The sequence below is a fragment of the Sarcophilus harrisii genome, chromosome 2 (genome assembly GCF_902635505.1).
Source record: "Sarcophilus harrisii chromosome 2, mSarHar1.11, whole genome shotgun sequence".
In the NCBI taxonomy this organism is placed as follows: Eukaryota; Metazoa; Chordata; class Mammalia; order Dasyuromorphia; family Dasyuridae; genus Sarcophilus; species Sarcophilus harrisii.
This window is the reverse complement of record NC_045427.1, coordinates 449,351,925-449,372,561: the sequence shown is the minus strand read 5'-3', so window position 1 is coordinate 449,372,561 and position 20,637 is coordinate 449,351,925. Positions and strand designations below refer to the sequence as shown.

The 20,637-nt window shown below is 34.0% G+C and overlaps 1 protein-coding gene across 8 annotated transcripts in view; it reads right to left on the bottom strand.

Moving 5' to 3' along the window:
- Positions 1–20,637, bottom strand: part of GAPVD1 (GTPase activating protein and VPS9 domains 1) — an 84,021-nt gene that overhangs the window by 829 nt on the left and 62,555 nt on the right. For all 8 annotated transcript variants that reach the window (XM_023494123.2, XM_031954298.1, XM_031954299.1 and 5 more), the window contains 8 exons: positions 19,327–19,449; positions 17,209–17,338; positions 15,934–16,043; positions 12,403–12,562; positions 10,628–10,815; positions 9,024–9,237; positions 7,512–7,584; positions 2,524–2,721 (listed from right to left, as the gene is read on the bottom strand). In XM_023494123.2, coding sequence (XP_023349891.1) covers positions 2,524–2,721; positions 7,512–7,584; positions 9,024–9,237; positions 10,628–10,815; positions 12,403–12,562; positions 15,934–16,043; positions 17,209–17,338; positions 19,327–19,449 — 1,196 coding nt within the window. The remainder of the gene's footprint in view (positions 1–2,523; positions 2,722–7,511; positions 7,585–9,023; positions 9,238–10,627; positions 10,816–12,402; positions 12,563–15,933; positions 16,044–17,208; positions 17,339–19,326; positions 19,450–20,637) is intronic.

Below are 20,637 nucleotides of genomic sequence, written 5' to 3'. Positions count from 1 at the left end.
ACCTCCCTCCCAGGCTTCTCATGTGGACCAAATAAGATATTTGTCAAGTACACAGCATAATGTTGGGCACATAATAAGCGTTATATACAATTAGGTATTGTTAAAATTATTAACTTATTGTTATTGTTACTTCATAAACAGAATCCAGATGGATTTGTTTCCTCTCTGTTAAAAATAGTTTTCCACATGGTTTAAAAAACAACTTCAGAAGTACAAAAAGAGACAGGAGTGCCTAGAGGTCAGCTAAAAATGACAAGGAAGATGTCATATGAAGTTACTTTACTAAGTATTTCTCTGGACTTTTTCTCTGTTACACTGGAGAGTTAAATCCGCTCTCTGCCCTCCCCAAAAATTCCCATGTTGCAAAGACAAAAGATATGAAAGACTCATTTTTTAAGACAATCTGGGAATGTTACTGGATTACAAGCTCTATGAACTATATTAAATTTATGTCACTGGCCAAAAATCCAAAAAAGCTAATGGGGCCTTAGCCTCCATATTAAGAGGAACAGCAACTAGCAAAAAACTAAGTAGGTGACAGTCTTTTTCTATTTTGCCCAAATCAGAGAACAGAGGGAATTCACTATTAAGGGAAAGATTATTTTAGGAAGTTCACTGGTCAAGTTTCAGGAGGAAGGCAATCACAATAGTAAAGGGTTCTGGAACTGCACCTTATGAGAATCAATTGAAGGAAATTATAAGATTGAGTCTGGTGGAAAGAAAATTTAGGGATAACACAGATGTTTTTAAGTAAATGAAAGGCTTAAATGTCTTTAGGGAAATAGGTAGAAGTTGTAAAAATTGTAAAAAGGAAAATTTGGGGTTGATGAAAGTTTCTTAACACTAAATAGAATGAGCCACTTAAATAATATTTCTTCTCATTAAAAGTGGTCAAGCAAAAATTAGATGACCACTTAGGAATTGTATAATGGAAATACTTTTCAAACTCCCTTTTTATCTCTGAAATTCTGGGCTCTTTATGTCTCCTCTCCAAAATTAGGTGGCTTTATCTTAGCTCACTGGCAGGTATGTAACCTATGTACAATTAAAAAAGGATTCTTTTCCTAGGCCCAGCTCAAGTAAGCTAAACTCACTTCTCTGTGTTCAGACCAATGAATTAATTATCCTCTAATTCTTCTCTCTCATGTAGTTTAAGTTCATAAAAGAAAAAAAGTACGCTTTAGCCTTCCCTCCTCCCCAGTAAATTATGGATAGAGACAAGGTACCACAAGAAGCTGTGGGGCACTAAAACTAAGCTAAGCAAAAATTGGATAATAAACTATTAGGAAAGAAAGGCTTTTGACTCCAAACCAAACATTTAGATTACTACTCATTTTTATAAAGGTGCCTGGGGTAGCTAGATAGCACAGTGGATAGAGTACAGGCCCAAAAACAAGAGATCCTAAATACTAATCCAGCCTCAGACATGGAACATTTACAAGTTGTTGAAACTGGGCAAGTTACTTAACTCAAACTGCCTTGCAAATAAAGTATTCTTAAATTCTGGTCCTTCTAGTGTTAAGCAGATAGAATAAAGAATAAACCATACAGTTTATACAACATTATCACAGCATGTACAAATACTACCACTGATATCTAAATACCAAATGATTCTTTCTAAAAAATAAATACACCAACATAAACATTCTGAAATGTAAAAATCAAAGTGACAGCAAACATTATGATTATCTATGCCCCAGAGTTTAAAGTAACAAATAATTACATTCCTAAAATTAGTAAAAGATGCGAGAGCTAATATATTCAATATAATGTGTGGCAAGCTGCACAAAAGAATATTAGGCATATGAATTACCAAAGGCACCAAAATATAAAATAAGCATTATATGTTTATCTATATGTCATAGATTCTGATACTGTTAGAAACAAAGAATGTTTAGTCAGAAGTCTAGGCTTCCCAGCCTTTTTTTTTCCCCTGAAAGATCTTGTCATTTAACTTCTGTATAATAACAGGACACAGTCCCGGTGAATAAGAGGCAAAATGTCTTTGGAAGTAAATTTGAACCTGAAACTTATGAATGTGGGTTTTTTTTTTTTTTACTAGCAACATATAAATCAAATGACAATCCAATGAGATAATGTACATAGTGGTTTGTGAAGAGCATATTTTATCTTCATTTGTAACCTTCCTGTTACCCAGCTTCGATAAGCTTAACATACCCACTATATTATTATTCTATTTAACAGTGATAATTGAGTGGTCTATATCATAAAAGAGATCATCAATGACACAAAAACCATAAAATGATTCAAGCCATAAAATGATCCAAGCTAGTTACATAGTGAGAATGCAAGAAAAAAAGGCAGCTTAATGCTGCTGCACATGTATCCTCAAGATACTAAAAGAAACAGAGGAAGGTATATATGACATTAGGTGGCTCACAGAAAGATGTGGACAAAAATCCTACCACAAAAGAAGGCAAGAAGAGGCTATGATCTGCATCAGTAAAATAATCTCATCAATGATACCATAACTCTATGGAAAAATATAAGTAACTAACTCACCTTTATCAAAACAAACACCAGAACAGGAACAAAATCATCTGCTCCAGGGACTGAATCTTCATTGGCCAGACTTAGCAAGTTCATAATTGTGGAGCACATTCTCAGGATGCACTGTACTTTGTCCCTGGGAGTCTTATAAGCACTTATTGTGCGGATTTCAGATTGTGCAGATGGCCATGGTGCCTCCCGAAGATAGACCTAAAGGGGAGAAGCAATTCATACATCAGCCTAAACAAGACCCACCACCAGCAATACACAGTGGAAGACTGTAGTGTACAAATATGCCACTTTCACATCAATAACTCTTTAACAAGTACAGAAGAACAAATATTTAATTGCCAGAGCAAAATAGATGTGCTTTGTTTGTAAAAAACATTTCTAAGGAAATTAGCTTTAAAATCAAACCAGGTGACAGAATTTCAGATTTGAAATTCAGATTTCAATTCAGAAACTTAAAAGATGACCTAAAATGCATCTAGTCCTTTCCTGAAGAATTCATTCTACAACCAAAGTCATCTATAGTCATATGAAAAAAATGCTCTAAATCATTACTGATTAGAGAAATGCAAATTAAGACAACTTTGACTAAGATGAAAAGAAAGACAATGAGAATGTGAGAAAAGTGGTACATTAATGCATTGTTGCTGGAACTGTGAACTGATTCAGCCATTCTGGAGAGCAATTTGGAACTATGCCCCAACAGCTATAAAACTGTATAAAAACAAAAATCCTTTAATCCAACAGTGATACTACTGGATTTGTATCCCAAAGAGATCATAAAAGAGGAAAAAAGACTCACGTGCAAAAATGTAGCATCTGTTTGTTTTTATATCTGATTTTTTTTCTCAATAGTATTTTATTTTTCCAAATAAACCTATAGTTTTTAACATTTATCTCTGTAAGAATTTGTGTTTCATTAATGAAAAAAAATGCAAATGAAGGTGGCCTAACTATACAAGATCTAAAACTATATTATAAAGCTCCAGTCATCAAAATCATTTGGTTCTAGCTAAGAAATAAGAGTATTGAATCAGTGGAATAGATTACATTCACCTGACATAAAAGTCACTAACCAGAGTAATCTAGTATTTGATAAACCCAAAAACTCCAGCTTCTGGAGTTTCACTATTTAACAAAATTGAACAAATTCACTATTTGACAAAAATTGCAGGAAAACTGCAGGGAAAACTAAAAAATAGTGGCAGAAACTAGGTACTGACCAACACATAACACCTTATACCAAGACATGGTCGAAATGGGTTCATGATTTAGACATAAAGGGTGATACTATAAGTAAATTAGAAAAACAAGGGATAGTTTGTGGCCAAAGAAAAACTAGAAAACATTATGAAATGCAAAATGGATAATTTGGTTTACATTTTTATATCCAGTATTTCTGATAAAGGCCTCATTTCTAAAAACTGACTCAAATTTATAAGAATTCTGAATGACTAAAAATGCCTTTAATTTCTCCATTTGAAAACTTTCTTCATATGACCATTTATCAATTGTGGAATGGCTGTATTCTTTCTGTTTTTATTTTATTAATTCACATAAATTTTTTCTTTATTTTTATTTTTTTTTTAATGCAGAAAAGATTTATTTTATATTCTCACAAAAACAGATGCCTAGTTTAGTTACTTAACTCCAATGCCCACATTAAAAACAAACAAAAAACCCAATAAACTATATTGGGTTGATTACTGTCTATGGGAGGAATTTAAGAGAGGGAGAAAAATTTGGTTTTGCAAGGATGAATGTTGCAAAGTATCTTTGGGGGCAGCTAGTTGGTGCAGTGGATAGAGCACCAGCCCTGAAGTCAGGAAAACCTGAGCTTAAATCTGGCCTCTTAACACTTCTTAGCTGTGTGACCTGGGAAAGTCACTTAACCCCAATTGCCTCAGGGGGAAAAAAAAAAAAACAACAACACTATCTTTGCCATGTATGTGGAAAAATAAAAAAAGTTATTTAAAAAATTAGAAGAGAAACAAATAAATGGGCAAAAAAAAAATTTGTCATTTGCATCCAAGAAAGAACCACAGTTTCCCCTTTTGGGGGTTTTTCCTTTTGTTTTATCTTTTACAATATGAGTAATATGGAAATATGTTTAAAATGATTGTATATGTATAATCTATATCAGATTGTTTGCTATTTTGGGGAAGAGAGAGGGAGGAAGGAAGAGAAGGAAGAAGAGAAAAAGGGAAGAAAAGGAGGGAGAAAAAATTTGGAACTCAAAACCTTATAAAAGCGAATGCTGAAAACTACAATATCCCTCATTGATGGTTGGCCAGCCTTTGCTTGAAGATTTCTAATAACATGCATTCTCTTCCATAACAGTCCATTTCATTCTAGGATAATTCTAACTTGAGGAAAGTTTTCATTACTTTTAATTAAAATCTTCCTCTATAAAATTCCTCACAATTGTTCCTATTTATGCCTCATGGAATTGGAATCAAACAAAATAAATTTAATAATTCTTCCACGTAATAATCCATAAATATGGCTGTTGTGTTCATAAATTTATCCTATTCTAAGCTAATTCTTGTCTAACTCTTCATAACCCAATTTGGAGTTTTCTTGATAAAAACACTAGGGTAGTTTGTCATTTCGTCCTGCAAATCATTTGACAAATGAGCAAAGTGAGGCAAACAGGGTTAAATGTCTTGCCCAGGGTTATAGAGCTATTAATTTTCTGCAGCTACATTTGAATTCAAGTTTTCCTTATTCCAGGCCTAGTGCTCTCTATCTACTACACTACTGAGCAGCCCTCTCAAGCTAAACAAATCTTTAAATACTTGCTAAGTCCTAAGTCCTCTCTCCTAACACTTCAGATATGGTCAGAATAGGTCACAGGACAAGAGTACAATCACTTCCTTTTTTTTCCTTTTTCCAATAAATGATAATTTAAGTCCCTTCTAAGTGGTAGGCACTGTCATATGTATTGGGACTATAAATACAATCAAAACAGTCTTCACCTAAAGGAACTAATATTTCATTAAAAAAAAAAAAAAAAGAGGAGAGAAAAGAGAAAGAAAGGAGGAGTAAAAAGGGGGGGAGAGAAAAAAATGAATATAATTTTAGAGCAGAGACACTATAAACCAAGTGTATTAGGACAGGCCTCATGAAGGTGGTTTCTGAGTAGAATTTTGAAGGAAGCTGGAGATTTCAACAAGTGGTTGTGAGAAGAGGGTAAATTCCAGGTCTGGAGGACAATCTATATGGAAGCACAAAAAATATCAAAATGGACTAAGGATGTATAAGGAACAAGGAAAGGGTTAGAGTGTGAGGATAGGAGTATGAGGACACAAAAAGGAGTTATCTGCAAGAAGCCTAGAAAAGTAGGTGGGCACTAGGTTATAAAGGACTTTAAAGATCAAGGAGAAGAATATACATTTTTACTGTGAGAGAGAATCTCTGAAACTCATTAAGCAAGGGAAGAATGCACTAAACTTTTTAAAATGTTCACAGAACTATAATTCATTACTTCAAGATTCATGATCTTAGCCAGCGAGAATAGTACCTCCAGCAACACTGCTTAGAACTCTTCCATGTCTTAATGGGTGGTTATAAAAGGTGCTATGGACAAAAGGAAAGAAAACAAAAGAAAATCCCTTGCTAAATTCTGGTAGCTCTCTACACTTAATTAGATTAGTCCTGAAACCCTCATACCAATCCTTAAAGCTTTTCTAGCCATCAAGGCCTGCTAATAACACAATATTTGAGAGCCTGAGATTACTGACAAGTAATGAGAAGTATACAACGAAGACTTCAGTGGAGATATGGGTCCATAAATCATTAAAAAATAGAATTTTCTGAGCCTAAGGAACTGAGACCTCCAAGTTACTAAGATCATTATCCCATCAGACTGTAAATAATCCCATTTTGGAGAAGAGAAGGAATCAAAATATATCTAAACAAGCTGCTGATATAAGTTACTAAATCACAGACATATAAATGTTCTCTCTCAAATAAGGGAGGAATATATTTAGATACAATATATTCAAAAACAAAAGATAGCAGTTTTTACTGATAATTTTGAAAGCCTTAAAGTACTCTTAAAAAAAAAAAGTTCTTAATCCAAAGTTTTCCACTCAAATATCTTTATTATCTTTTTAATCCATATTATTCCAATATCTCTTCCAAATCTGAAATTATTCTATGTTCTAAGATTCTTCTAGTTCTAATACTAAATGTTTCATGTTCCAAAGTCTCTTTTTAGGCAGGATATTCTGAGTTTTTTATTTTAATATCCTATTTAGTTCTTAATATTCCATGATTCTAGAAAACCAAAACACATATCTGGAATTATTTTCTATATCCCATTTTTATGATAAAGATAAATGACAAACAAACAAAAGAAAAAAACAACTTTTAGATTATGTGACTAATTTAATCTGCTCTCCCATATAATATCTTATTATTATAAGAATAATATTCTTATTATTTAGAACTACCTTGCAAGCTTAAACACTGTAAGGTACTTATCCCATTTACAGATGAAGAAATGGACTCTAAGAGGTTATTATGACTTCTTCCAAGTTAACTGGTAACAAAATCAGGACTGAGTTTTTGTTTGTTTATTTTTGGCTGAGGCAATTGGGGTTAAGTGACTTGCCTAGGGTCATACAGGTAGGAAGTGTTAAAAGTGTCTGAGACCAGATTTGGACTCAGGTCCTCCTGACTTCAGGGCTAGTGTTCTATCCACTGTGCCAACTAGCTGCCCCCAGGACTGAGTTTTTTGACTGCAACTTTTTCCACCAGACCAGTGTTTTTCTATATGAAAGGTATTATTTGATAGTATCTGGTGCTCAAAACAACCACTTTAAGGGATAATAGTCTTGAACCCTAATGAGTAATTTTTAAAATTATATTTTAACTATGCTATAGATCTTAGAATATTAATTATTTGAAAATTGGTAAATTAAAATTAGCAAGTAACTTTTACCACTGCCCAACTATTCAGGATAAAGTTTGTTGTATTGTATTACCTCAGGTATCTGAAGTGCTTTATGATTTGCAGTCACTACTTTAGACAATCTCTGGATATGTTCATGAAGAACCCTAAAAACAACAAAAAATATTTCAATAGCTGTCATTTATTTCTTTAGGTTTATACACATCCTGTTTGTAGATATAGATTAAAATAACATCAGCTGCTTTCAAATTTATCTTTCAAAAGATATTTAAAATTCAAGATAGAAGTCAAATATACAAAATGCTCAGAGTGTACTGAAATTCATTTATAGGTGGACCCAATATTATCATTATCATTACTATAAATAACAATATCATTGTCAATAACATGATAAAGAATTGATGATAACGACCCAATTCTTCTGGAAAGCAATTTAAAATTATGCTAGAAAAGAAAAATATACTTTGACCAATTGATTCCCATTCTCTACTAAGCAGAAATTATAAGACAGAAAGGTTTTACATTTTTACATTCATAAAAATATTCATGTCACCTTTTATGATATCAAAAAAATTGGAAACAAAGTGGGGTTCTATCAATTGGGGAATGGAGTAAATTGAGGCACATATTAAAATACAAAGGAATATTACATATGACAAACATGAAGAATACCAAAAACATAAGACATGCAAACTGATAGTGAAAAGTAAGCAGAAATAGGAAAACAATAAATACAACTGAAAACAATTTAAAACAAAGAAAACCTCCAAAATAGTTTGCAGAAATGATAAACAAGCTTGGCCCTAGAAAAAAAGCTAAAAAAAATGCGCTTCCCTTTTTTCCACTCCAGAGATAGCAAACTATGGTTACAGAATGTAATTCATATTGTCATTCATGGTTGATATGTTAACTAATTTTGCTGAACTATGTTTTTTTCCTTTCTCTTTTAATCCTTGTTACAAAGGATGGCTCATTAAGTAGGAAAGGGGAAGGAATATATTCAGATATAATATGTTCAAAAACAAAAGAATCAGTAAAAAGATAATTTTTTAAAGACTTAAAGTACTCTAAAATAAATAATGATGGCTTGTATCACAATTATGGCTACAAATTATAGCACATGATTTTCAGATCAACTCTGGAACACTGGAAGTGTAAACATTTTTAAAAAGCATTATAAGATGCCTTTTTTTTTCCCCAAAAGAAGTCTTGCTTTATAAGACAAGATAAATACAACTAAGTGCTGGCTAGCCTGCTTTTGAGTCTTCTTTAGATGGTACCAATAATAACTACTCTCACTCTCTTGGCAAGTCAGAACTTGCAAAGCATTTATCTCACAATAGGTCTGTGAAGTAGGTATGGTAGGAAGTATTATAATCAATTTACAAATGAAGAAACTGAGGCTCAGAGAGGTGAAATGAATTGTCACATGACTAATAAAAAGTGAGGATGAGACTCAAACTCACAGGTTCTGACCTAGTGACCAATGACCACTGCACTGTTACCTCCCCAACTCTCGAAAGATATCTTGCCGTTTTCTAGACAGCCGAGCAAAACACAGGCCCAGAACAATGTTATCACTCACTGGTCACGAAGAATGTCTCCATCTTGGTTAGGATAGAAGGCGAGCTTGAAAATTCGGTTCATCACACTTCGCTCAATTGCCATCTGAGCATCTTGGAGCTGCTCCTCACTAGCATTCTGCCAGATGACATCCTGAGCCATGGCACCATATAAAAACTGCAGGAAATCTTCTACCTGAGCTGTCTTATCATCAGCTGCTGTGAGCTTCTGAAAGTCTTCAATGCAAAACAACCCACAAAGTAGAATTTAAGGAGGAGAGAAAAATAAAAAGCTAACTCTGGCTATGATCCCAACTGCCAGCTAAAAAAAGATACCAAACTTTGTTGTAGTCCCAGGTCTCTATATTCTCCTGATTTTAAAAATGATTACAGTGAAGGTGGTGAGAACAGGACAAAAGGCAAGTATATAAAAACTTAAGGATGCTAGGGTACAAACTCTCTTGCTTAGAAATCTTCAATAACTCTTTGTGCCTAATAGGTAAACTATCAACTTCTTAAACTGACCGCCCCTTAAACTCTGGCTTTAAACTATCTATCTAGCCTTCTCTAATTCTAGATTTTGGCCAGACTGGACTAGCTATTCTATCTCCTCCTGTCCTCTCCTGCTTGCCTACATTTTACCTTCAATATTTCCCATGCTAACAATGAGGTGATTCATTCCAAGCCCAATGGACTTCTGATGGAGAGAGCCATCTCCATCCTAAAAGAGAACTTTGGGGACTGAATGTGGACCACAACATAGTTATTTTCACCTTTTTTGCTGTTTGCTTGCTTTTTTTTCCTCTCATTTTTTCTTTTTGATTTGATTTTTCTTGTGTTACATGAAAAATGTAGAAATATGTTTAAAAGAATTGCACATGTTTAACCTAAATTGGATTGCTTGCTGTCTAGGGTAAAAGGGTGAGGAAAAGGGAGGAAGAAAAATTTGGAACAAGCTTTACAAGGGTAAATGGTGAAAAGTATCTTTGCATGTATTCTGAAAATAAAAGACTATTATTAAAACTTTTTTTTTAATGTTTACCATGCAAGACAGAGATTCCATCTTTATCACCATCTACTGCAATCTTTCCCTTCCTTCAAAGACAACGCTCAGATTTTCCTAAAGCACTTCATATTATGTGGTCATTATAACAGTCAACCTTTTTTTCACACTTATTTCTACGTATCTACTTCCTCTATTGAAAGAGATGGTGGGCAGGAATGATGTTGTTAATAATAGTAGCATCCTTGAGTGAAGATGCTACTAATAATACTTACCAAACAGCAAATCATTTGTTAACTTAATTAAATTTATTATTCTTTAGAAAAAGTATTCATTAATTTAAATTAAATTTATTAAAAATCAAATAATTTATTTCATAATGATTTTATTTTTTATTATATATTAAATAATGTTTAATAAAAATAGCATTTATATGCTTAAAACATCTTTATTGCATTGAATTAAGAGTGTGCATAATGAGTATGCATAATGCTCAAGTCACAGAGCTAGAAGCATCAAAAGTGGGATATGAAACCTCGATCTCCTGTCTCTAATCAAAGGTTCCATGCAATCTGTCAGCAAAAAGAACCAAAAAACCTGAAATTTGAATCCAAAGCCAGTTACCTTGAATGAATTCCCGAATCTTCTTCTCTTTGCTCTCCAGCAATAATCTCACACAAACTGTGGTAAAATATCGGTTAGCCACCTCTTTGTCTCGCAAAACTCTCTGCAGCAGTCTTTCTAGATGGGCCTGTGTAGTCTGTAGACCCTGGCGACAACGGGTGAGATAAGCAATATATGGAGCCCTTTTCCTAAAGAAGAAAAATACTTTGAAAACACCAGATATAGACAATCCTAGTAAAATCTCTTTTAGGACCAAGCTATTGTCTTTATAAAAAATTGTTTTCTTGGCATTTGTTCATAAACCAATACTCCAAAAAATAACCACTCTTCTTAAACAATACACAAAGATAAGCTAGAAGGGGCCTTAAAGAATGAGAGGTAAGTCCTGCCTTTATAGATCTGATGGGCTTTCATAGGGAAAACATTCCTATCAATTAGAACAGAACAAAAGCAAAATCAGCTTATCAGAAGGTAATAAGTTTCTAATGATCAGAAATCTTGAAAGAGACTATAGAGAAGCTTATGATACTAGCTTATGATTGAACTAGCTTATGATACCCAAGATCCCTTTCTAACCTGAGATTCTATTATTCTTTTAATTTACAAAATCATAAATCAGTCACAAAACTTGAATTCGAGGCAGCTCTGTCACCAGTTAGCTATGTGACTTTGGCTTGGTTTCTCCATTTGCAAAATGAAGGGATTGGACTAGACAATTTCTACGATTCTAACATTTCACCATTCTGTGAGGTGATAAAAATTAAAGAGAGAGAGAAAAGTGACTTCCTGAAGTCATATAGCAAGCTAGGAAGGAAATTAAGCTATGACTCAGTTCAATCCTCTTTCTGCAGATTATGTAATTCTGGATCAAGCCTTGCTGTCTTGCATAACAGTGAAGAATATCACAAGCAAAGACAACACTTTGAGACTGGCTCATAATCTGCAAAAAAGGAGACAAAGGAAAATCAATCAATATGTGCCCAGAGGAATTACAGAGTAGTCATGTTAATATAGTTCTGAGTTCCTTTAGCCAAAGTCTTTTCCAGATCAAAGCCTTCATACCCTTTATCATTACTGTTTGTAATAATCACATTTCTATAGTGTTTTCAGGTCAAAAAAGCACTTCCTTCACAATCCATGTCTATTTTAAAATGAGGTACATGGCATTCAGTTAGAAAAGTGACTTGTCTAGTCTTCTATCTGTATGTTTAGGAACCATGATTCAAATTCAGTTCTCCTGTCTCCAAATTCAATGATTTTACAACTAATACAACCTTTGTTTTGAGCAAAAGTAGATTCACATATAAATATTAAATAAATTAAATAAAGGGAGAATTTCCCTAAATGATGAATCTATTCCAGCAACGTTGCTGTTTCTCAAACATCACCTTAAAGCAGGGGCCACATAAGGCCTGTGAAATAATTTGCTCAGGCAACTGCAGGTGATGATGAGCTGAAAGCTAGAAAGCACAACTCCCATTGCTTTAGTTTATCAGTTGGTAATTTTGTATGTCTCATTAATGATGTTATAAATATCCAAATGGCCCTTGACAACAAGTACATCTCTCCATAACTGATCTCTCTACAATACTAATGAAAGCACCATTTCTTAATCTCTCTTTTCTAATCAGGTCTACCAATTTTTTCCATATTAAAATTAAATCCTACCATCTTGATTCATTTCTAAAAGATTCAACAGAGGAAAAAAAAGAAAACAACTACATTCACAGGAAGCTGAAAATTGATTTTAAAAACTGAATGGGTAGATAAAGTACCGGTAGTCTTCTGCAATAGATGCCAGCAGTTTTCGACAAGTTCTATTATCAAAGCGACCCACACAGCGAATTGTTTCTTGAAGTTGAGCCATTAAGTTCTTGTCTTGTAAATTAATTGCTTCAGCTATCTGAACTTTTAGGAAGCATACAATTTCATTGTCTAACAATTAAAAAAAAAGAAGCAATTTACACTACTGCCATGTATTTCCATGAACTTGCAAAAAACAATAATTCTAACACAGTTACAGCATTTAGAAACCCAGATCAATATCACATCTGCTCTACCACAAGGCATACACAGTCTCCCAGACCACCTTCTCAATGCCTTAGTAGACAGTTATATTGAGGTGCATTGGCAAAAAAAATTTCATCATTATCCTCTATTAAAGAATTTCTATGTACTTAGCTGGCAGTGGGGCTCTGACAAGAAACACAGGATTCAATGCCAAGCCCAGATTCAAAGGCAGTGCTAGATCTAGAGTTAGGAAAAGTTGAGTTCAAATCTAGTTTCAAATACTTAATCAACTGTGCGACCCTGGACAATGGTTCACCCCCCTTAGTTTCCTTATTTGTAAAATGGGAATAATAATAGCACTTACTTCCCAAGGCTGTAGTTAAGACTAAAATGAGATAATATTTGTAAAGAGCTTTGCAAACCACAAAAAACTATACAAATGCCCACTATTATTATATAAATGCTACTTCTTTTTTTTTTTTTTTAAATTATAGTAACTTTTTATTGACAGAATCCATCCCAGGGTAATTTTTTTTACAACATTATCCCTTGCACTCACTTCTATTCCGATTTTTCCCTCCCACCCTCCACCCCCTCTCCTAGATGGCAAGCAGTCCTATATATGTTGAATATGTCGTAGTATATCCTAGATACAATGTATGTGTGCAGATCCAAACAGTTTTTTTGTTGCACAGGGAGAATTGGATTCAGAAGGTAGAAATAACCCGGGAAGAAAAATAAAAATGCAAACAGTTTACATTCATTTCCCAGTGTTTTTTTCTTTGGGTGTAGCTGCTTCTGTCCATCATTGATCAAATGAAACTGAATTAGGTCTCTATGTCAAAGAAATCCACTTCCATCAGATTACATCTCCATACAGTATCGTTGTTGACGTATATAATGATCTCTTGGTTCTGCTAATTTCACTTAGCATCAGTTCATGTAATTCTCTCCAAGCTTCTCTGTATTCATCTTGCTGGTCGTTTCTTACAGAACAATAACATTCCATAACATTCATATACCACAATTTGCCCAATCATTCTTCAATTGATGGGCATCCACTCAGTTTCCAGCTTCTAGCCACTACAAACAGGGCTGCCACAAACATTTTGGCACATACAGGTCCCTTTCCCTTCTTTAGTATCTCCTTGGGGTATAAGCCCAGTAGAAATACTGCTGGGTCAAAGGGTATGCACAGTTTGATAATTTTTTGGGCATAATTCCATATTGCTCTCCAGAATGGTTGGATTCGTTCACAGCTCCACCAACAATGTATCAGTGTCCCAGTTTTCCCACATCCCCTCTAACACTCATCATTATTTTTTCCTGTCATCTTAGCCAATCTGACAGGTGTGTAGTGGTATCTCAGAGTTGTCTTAATTTGTATTTCTCTGATTAATAATGATTTAGAACATTCTTTCATATGAGTGGTAATTATTTCAATTTCATCATCTGAAAATTGTCTGTTCATATCCTTTGACCAATAAATGCTACTTCTAATCTATTGGCACAGTTTTAACAAAAGCTAAAGTCACTTGAAACCCAGGATGAACTATCAGAGTAGGGTTTTTAAAGATAACTGCCTTTCATACAATGCATAATTAGTTCAATCATATGATTAAAATCTTATTCAAGTTATGACATGACAATAATACTGGGCTCTTGAAGACTACAGTATTGAAGCACAAGCTTAAAGCAGGTTCTAGCAACACAGAACACATTTAAGTACAGGTCAGATGATGGGATTATTTATGTCTGTTATCTGAGGAACTAACTAGCAGACTGAGGAAAGAATTAATAATAATCAATTTTAGTCACTAGATGATGAAACTTCTCAATCAATATACATTTATTATTTTTCAGTCACAAAAACTCACAAAAGTCATCTACTAAGTAAGACATGAAGGACCCTTTCATCTTTTTCAAAAGATCATTACACCAATGAAATCTAAGAAGCTTGAACATTTTAAAAGTAAACAATTCAGAAACACAGAAGTTAGTTGTATTTTTGTGGGTTAGATAGAGAATCGCTGTGTATAATATACTATTACTCAGGGGAAAAAAAAACCATACACTGTATTGTAAACCATCGATTAACAAATTATTTTTGGAACAAAATTTATTCATAAGTTGGGAATATTTATGGTAGCATTTCTTTCCACCATCTTTTTACAAAATGCTTTTTTACAAAAATATGATCTTATCCTTCCCTGGGACCATATCCTAGACACATTCACTAGACTGGAAGTTGCTGACGAATGGAAATCATATATTATTTCATCTTTACATCCTTTAGAACTTGACACATATAAGTATTGACATGAATTATCTATGCTTCAAAGATTTTGATTATATCCACATGGGAATTCCCTCTCCATTTTAACACTGATAATAATCCTTACACTTTTTTTTTGAGTTACTGTAGCCAAAAAAGTTACTCTCTAATAATAATAATAATAACAACAATAACTAACATTTATATAACACTTCTGTCCCAGAAACTCTACTAGGTATTTTATAATAATTATTATCTTTGATCCACATGCCAGCCCTGGGAAACAGATACTTTTATTATCCCCATTTTATAGATAAGAATGAACAACAATAATGGTAGTATAATCGTCACTACTATTTACATATCAGTTTAAAGTTTGCAAAGCTCCTAACATGTTATCTCACTTGAGCGTCACAATAAAGCACTGAAGTAGTTGCTATTCATCCTCATCATCCTCATCTTACAAAAGAAGAAACAGAGGCTCAAGGTTGTGATATACTCAAGTTTACAGCTATAGTTATAAGCATCTGAATCAAGATTTGAACTCAGATTTTAATTTCAGGCCCAGTTCTAAACACTGTGAGTTAGCTTGACCTGCCTTCAAATTCTGATTCAAATGCTTATTAGTTACAGATAAGAAAACTGAAGCAACTTGCTCAGAATTAAACAGCTAGTATGTGTCTGAGACCACATATGAATTCAGGTCTTCCCGATTCCAGGCTCAGTTCTCTCTTCATTGCACCATCTAGTTACTCTAATAATCTAATGCCTGCTGAACCATCTGAACTTCATTATACTGCTCTTTGGATAATACAGAGCCTATTATAGGAACCATACTCAAAGCATACAAAGCATTCTCTGTACTGCCTAACTTTAAAGAACTAAAGGTCACTTCTGCGTAAGCATGAGGCATTAGAGTAGGTCCTTATTGGAGGGAATGATTCATAAATCATGTTGTCATAAGTACTAATACGGGGGAAAACACAACATGTCATTATCCACTGATCAAGCAGCACTTTACCTTCTGGGTCTGTGTGATCCGGTAGACCATTCCTTGTTGAATGAGTCAGCACTGGGAAAGCAACAGAATCTGCCGAGCAAAGTGCAAGCCTCAGTTTCTTTTTGGCATCCCTAGAAGGAAATAAAAATACAGGAAACTGGTTTCATTATTCAGGAACATGAGGTTTTTTTTTTTTATTATTATTATAATCCACTACAGAAATAAAGAGCTGAGATGGGCAGTTAGATTCAAAGAGCACATAATGTTCAATGTCAACAAGGCAGGAGGCCTACTCCTGTGCATGAACTTTTCCTACTCAATATTTTTGTTGGTGATTTAGATAAATTTAGCTTCAGATTTAGATATTTAAAAAAGATTTAGAAAAGTAAAAACAGCCTGCTCAACCAATATGGAGATGAAGTGAAGCAAGTACACAAGGTGATATAGGAAGGTTCTGAAAAGAACCTGAGAGATCAAAGTTCTCGACTGAAATTAATATGATATAATTTAATAGGGACAAATATAATGTTACATATGGATACAAAAAAAAAAATCAGTTTCACAAAAGTAAAATGAAGAAGGTATGGCTAGATAATATTTGTCATGAATAAAATCTAGGGGTTTTAGTGGACTTTATAAGTTCATATAATGGGATATGGCAACCAACTTTTTTTGAGGACTGAAACAACTAAGAAAGACAATGATAATAGGGATAATGAAGCCTAATGTACTCTGCCCTAATCAGAGAGCATCTATAGAGTACTGCACCTATTCTAGGTACAAAAGATTTAAGAAGGGTATTGTTAAATTGGGAAGTGTTTAGAGAAGGGCTACTAGGACAGTGAAGGGTCTTAACTGTATTTCATAAGAGGATACACTGAAAGAACTGGGCATGTTTAGCCTAGAGAAGAAAAAACCCAGGTGAGACACGATAGCTTTATTCAGGTATCTGACAGCTTCAAACCTCTGAAGGGCTGTCATGTTGACAAGGGATTAAATTTGTTCTGTTGGGTCCTAGAAGACAGAACTAGAAGCAGTGAGTGGTAGTTACAAAAAAAGCAAACTTAGACTAAGTAGAAAACTTTGTATATTAGAGAATAATTATTTGTCCAAAAGTGGAATGGCCTGTCTTGGCAAGTGATGGGAACCCTCTCCATAAAAGTTTTCAAGCAGAGGCTGGATAATCACTATAGTAGCCATACAGCAACCAAATTAAACAGTAACTGAGCAAACAAATGGCCAAAGTGACTGTAAGGCTGGCAGAAATGCCAAGTGCAGCACCCAAGGCCCACATACCTGTAAGAGAAAGGGGAGTCTTGTGGGGGTGCCGCCTGGCTGGCCGAATCCGGAAGATCATCCGCAGAGATATTCTGCAGGGCTTCATCCCGAGGAGAGTCATGTATACTTTCACCATCCCCCATAACTTCTAAATAAAACCCATTCCCCCAAAAGCACAAGCCTGTTAGTTTTAGAGAGGCTGAAGAGTCAAGAGTTTTTAAATGAAATTGTGTCTTGAATTGTGAACACATTTCTTTGAGAAAACCAATATGGAAATTACACTTCTCTATTACAGAAGAAAACTTCAAATACTAAAACTCATTTATTTTAGGATTGGCAACTATCACTAAGTTCAGTTCTATTGGACTAAGGTCTACAAGGGTAGACTATATCCTACCTAAATTGTATATCTAACTTAACACAAGTTCTTAACATATATTTGCTTAATTAGTGTTTGATAGATTACTAACACTAATGAAGCTTTGAAATTCTGTATTAATAATTGACATTTCCTAGCATTTTAAAATTACAAATATTTTGTTAAAATTACAAATATTTTGTTAAAATTACAAATATTTTGTATGACATGTCTTTCATTTGACTGCCATGATGACCCTGTTAAGTAGGTGGAAGAAATATCATTACAAAATTACAATTACCAACATGACAAAACAGAAGATGACTGAGAAAATGCTCCAAAATCATAGAATTAACTGTACCATGAAGAGCTCATCAAATATAACCCATTCAATTTGGAGATGAGCAAAGTAAGACCCTATGGAGATTAAGTGATTTACTTGTGTAAGGTCACAGAGGTAATTACTGTCAGAACCGAGACCAGAATCTGGATCTCTTGACTCTATTGTCCTCTTCAATACAACACATCTTCCTGCTCAGTGTTTATCAGAAGGAAAGATTTACAGACACCATAAAGACATATTCCTTTCATTTTTCCTAGATTCCTAAAATTCAATTGACACATTTCAATCTAAGTTAGGTAAATTGTTTTAACAGAGCTTGTTGTAAGACAAATAGCATTATCCACTCTTGTTATAAGACAGAGCCCATGCTAACCAAGTGGGTTGGGCTAAATGATCTCTAAGGTCTTATAAACTTCTAAAGCCATGATTCTATGAGACCTTAAGATCATCTCCAAAAAAATTTTAAAAATTAATTGCATACTTTCACAAGAACTAACACTGAGGCCATTTGGACACATAAATATCTAGGTTGAAAAAAGGGGGAACTATCAACTCAATTTTCAATTAAAAGCTAAGAGTTAATTCCTATTTTGAAAATAAAAACATAATTTCCCACTTTCTTCTCTTCTCTAAACAGTAGTTCCCTAACCTTTACTATGAATACCTTTAAATGTCAAAAATTTCATTGCACTCCATTAAAATGGTTGTACTATTTTTTAATACATATTTATTGAGAAAATCTATTGTGATAATAGATTATTATGAAGCAGTAACACTTTTAAATAATTTGTATTTTAGAATTCATAAAACCACCTCCACACATTTTAAATTGCGATTACATATTCAAAACATTCAGTCTATATAGTCTGTTTATTATGCTTTACAGCACTATTTTGTTAGGGAAAAATAAAAATAAATTGACAGTGCTTGATATGCATATGGATTTCTATTATACCTCCAGAGTTCCTCAAAAGTCTATAGGCCATAGGCTGGGAATCACTTATCTAAAATGCCCAAATAACTAACATTTCCTATACCAACAAATCCTTGTAAAAATCAGTATAAAATTTTTATCATGCTTAAAATCACAATCACCAAATCTTACAACTGAAAGGGATATTATAAAACAAAGAATAAAAAAATACAAAGACAAAAATCACCTTTAGAACATATACTGTTCAAAGCTGGAAAGACCTCAAAAATCATTTAGTCTAACCCCTTCATTTCTAAGAAACAGTGAGATAATGAAGACATTTTGATGGGTTAAATGACTTGTCTAGGAGTCAAAGGAAGTTAGTGGTAAAGCCACAAATGGAATTTTCATCTCCAAGACCAGCACTCACTTCATAACTTCTAAAGTTCTTTTTTTGCTCCAATGTCTATTAGAAGAATGAAACCTAGATGGGGATGACTATGGCCCAGGGCTAAATCTTACCTGCACCTTCATAGTTCCCCACAGCTCCTTCACCAGGACTAGTTCGTTTAATGGCATTCCTATATTTATCCAAGATATCCTCAGCAACCTGGGTCTGTGCACTGAGCCTGGGAGCAGGATCATCTGAGAAACCAAGGAGAACATGCACAAGAATTGGTTCCCTTCCATATGCACTGCTTTTGAAGTTAGTATGATACCAGTAACAAGAAAATCCCAAGGGCGAATTAGGAGGCAAATCTTAAAAAGAGCACATATCTCAATGTTAAGAGGCACCATGCAGCTGCCTACTCATCCCCATTTCTAATAATCAGAGCTTTGCTCAAGCAGTAAATTGGGATGAGCAGCTCCACATCTCATCATCGCCAGCATTCTACACAATGAAAGTTCAGTGAAGACGTAAGAGGGTGAGATGTGTTCCTAAGTAGTCACACCCAAATCAACTGGATAAGCAGGTGCATACTGAACAAGACTTTCACAAATGCAATTCTATTATGTAGACTCCATTTACTCAGAGACATCTCCAGGCTGAAGGGGGAAAAAGGTAAACTGTTCAGACCTCAGAATTAAGTTCTTTTTAAAGAAAAGAAAATAGTTCCATCTTTTATTCATAAATTACTCTTCCACACCACTTCTGAACAAGGCTGCCTCACATTTAAACAAACTGAGACCATGTGGCTGTTAGGGTACAGCATAATTGTGCACTTAATACTACTGGAGGCATTCTAAGATCAGCTGCAGATGTTCAAGGAATGTTGTAATTGCACCTGGTATGAATCTTATAATCATCAAACTATAGTTCTACTTACTAAGAGGGTGGTCACTTATCCAGCAAAATAAACCATTCCAAAATAGGCTCATAGTCAAAATAAAGGGAGGAGTCACTCAATTGATAATTAATTACTAGATAAGTATCACAGTTCCTGGGAGACAATATATCTCCAATGATCACAAATACAATTATCCTGGGAGATCTGAGAAATGTATTTACCTTTGAAGATCTATTTACAAGTAGGATCCCATTTTAACAAATTCAAAGGGACAACATAATAATTATATTACATTCAATATTTAAAAGGATTTACAATTTTAATTTATGGGTACTTTCTACCAGTATAGATTGCAAGCCTTCCATGCCTTAGCAGATGGTTTAATATATTGCCATAGCCAAAAAAAAAAAAAAAAAAAAAAAATTTCTGGGAAACCCAACTTTAAACATATTTTAAAAAATTTCTGGGAAGCCAAACTTTAAATAAATCTATCCACACCTAGCTAGGATTGTACCCCAATGATACTGGTGCTACCCTTGAAGGC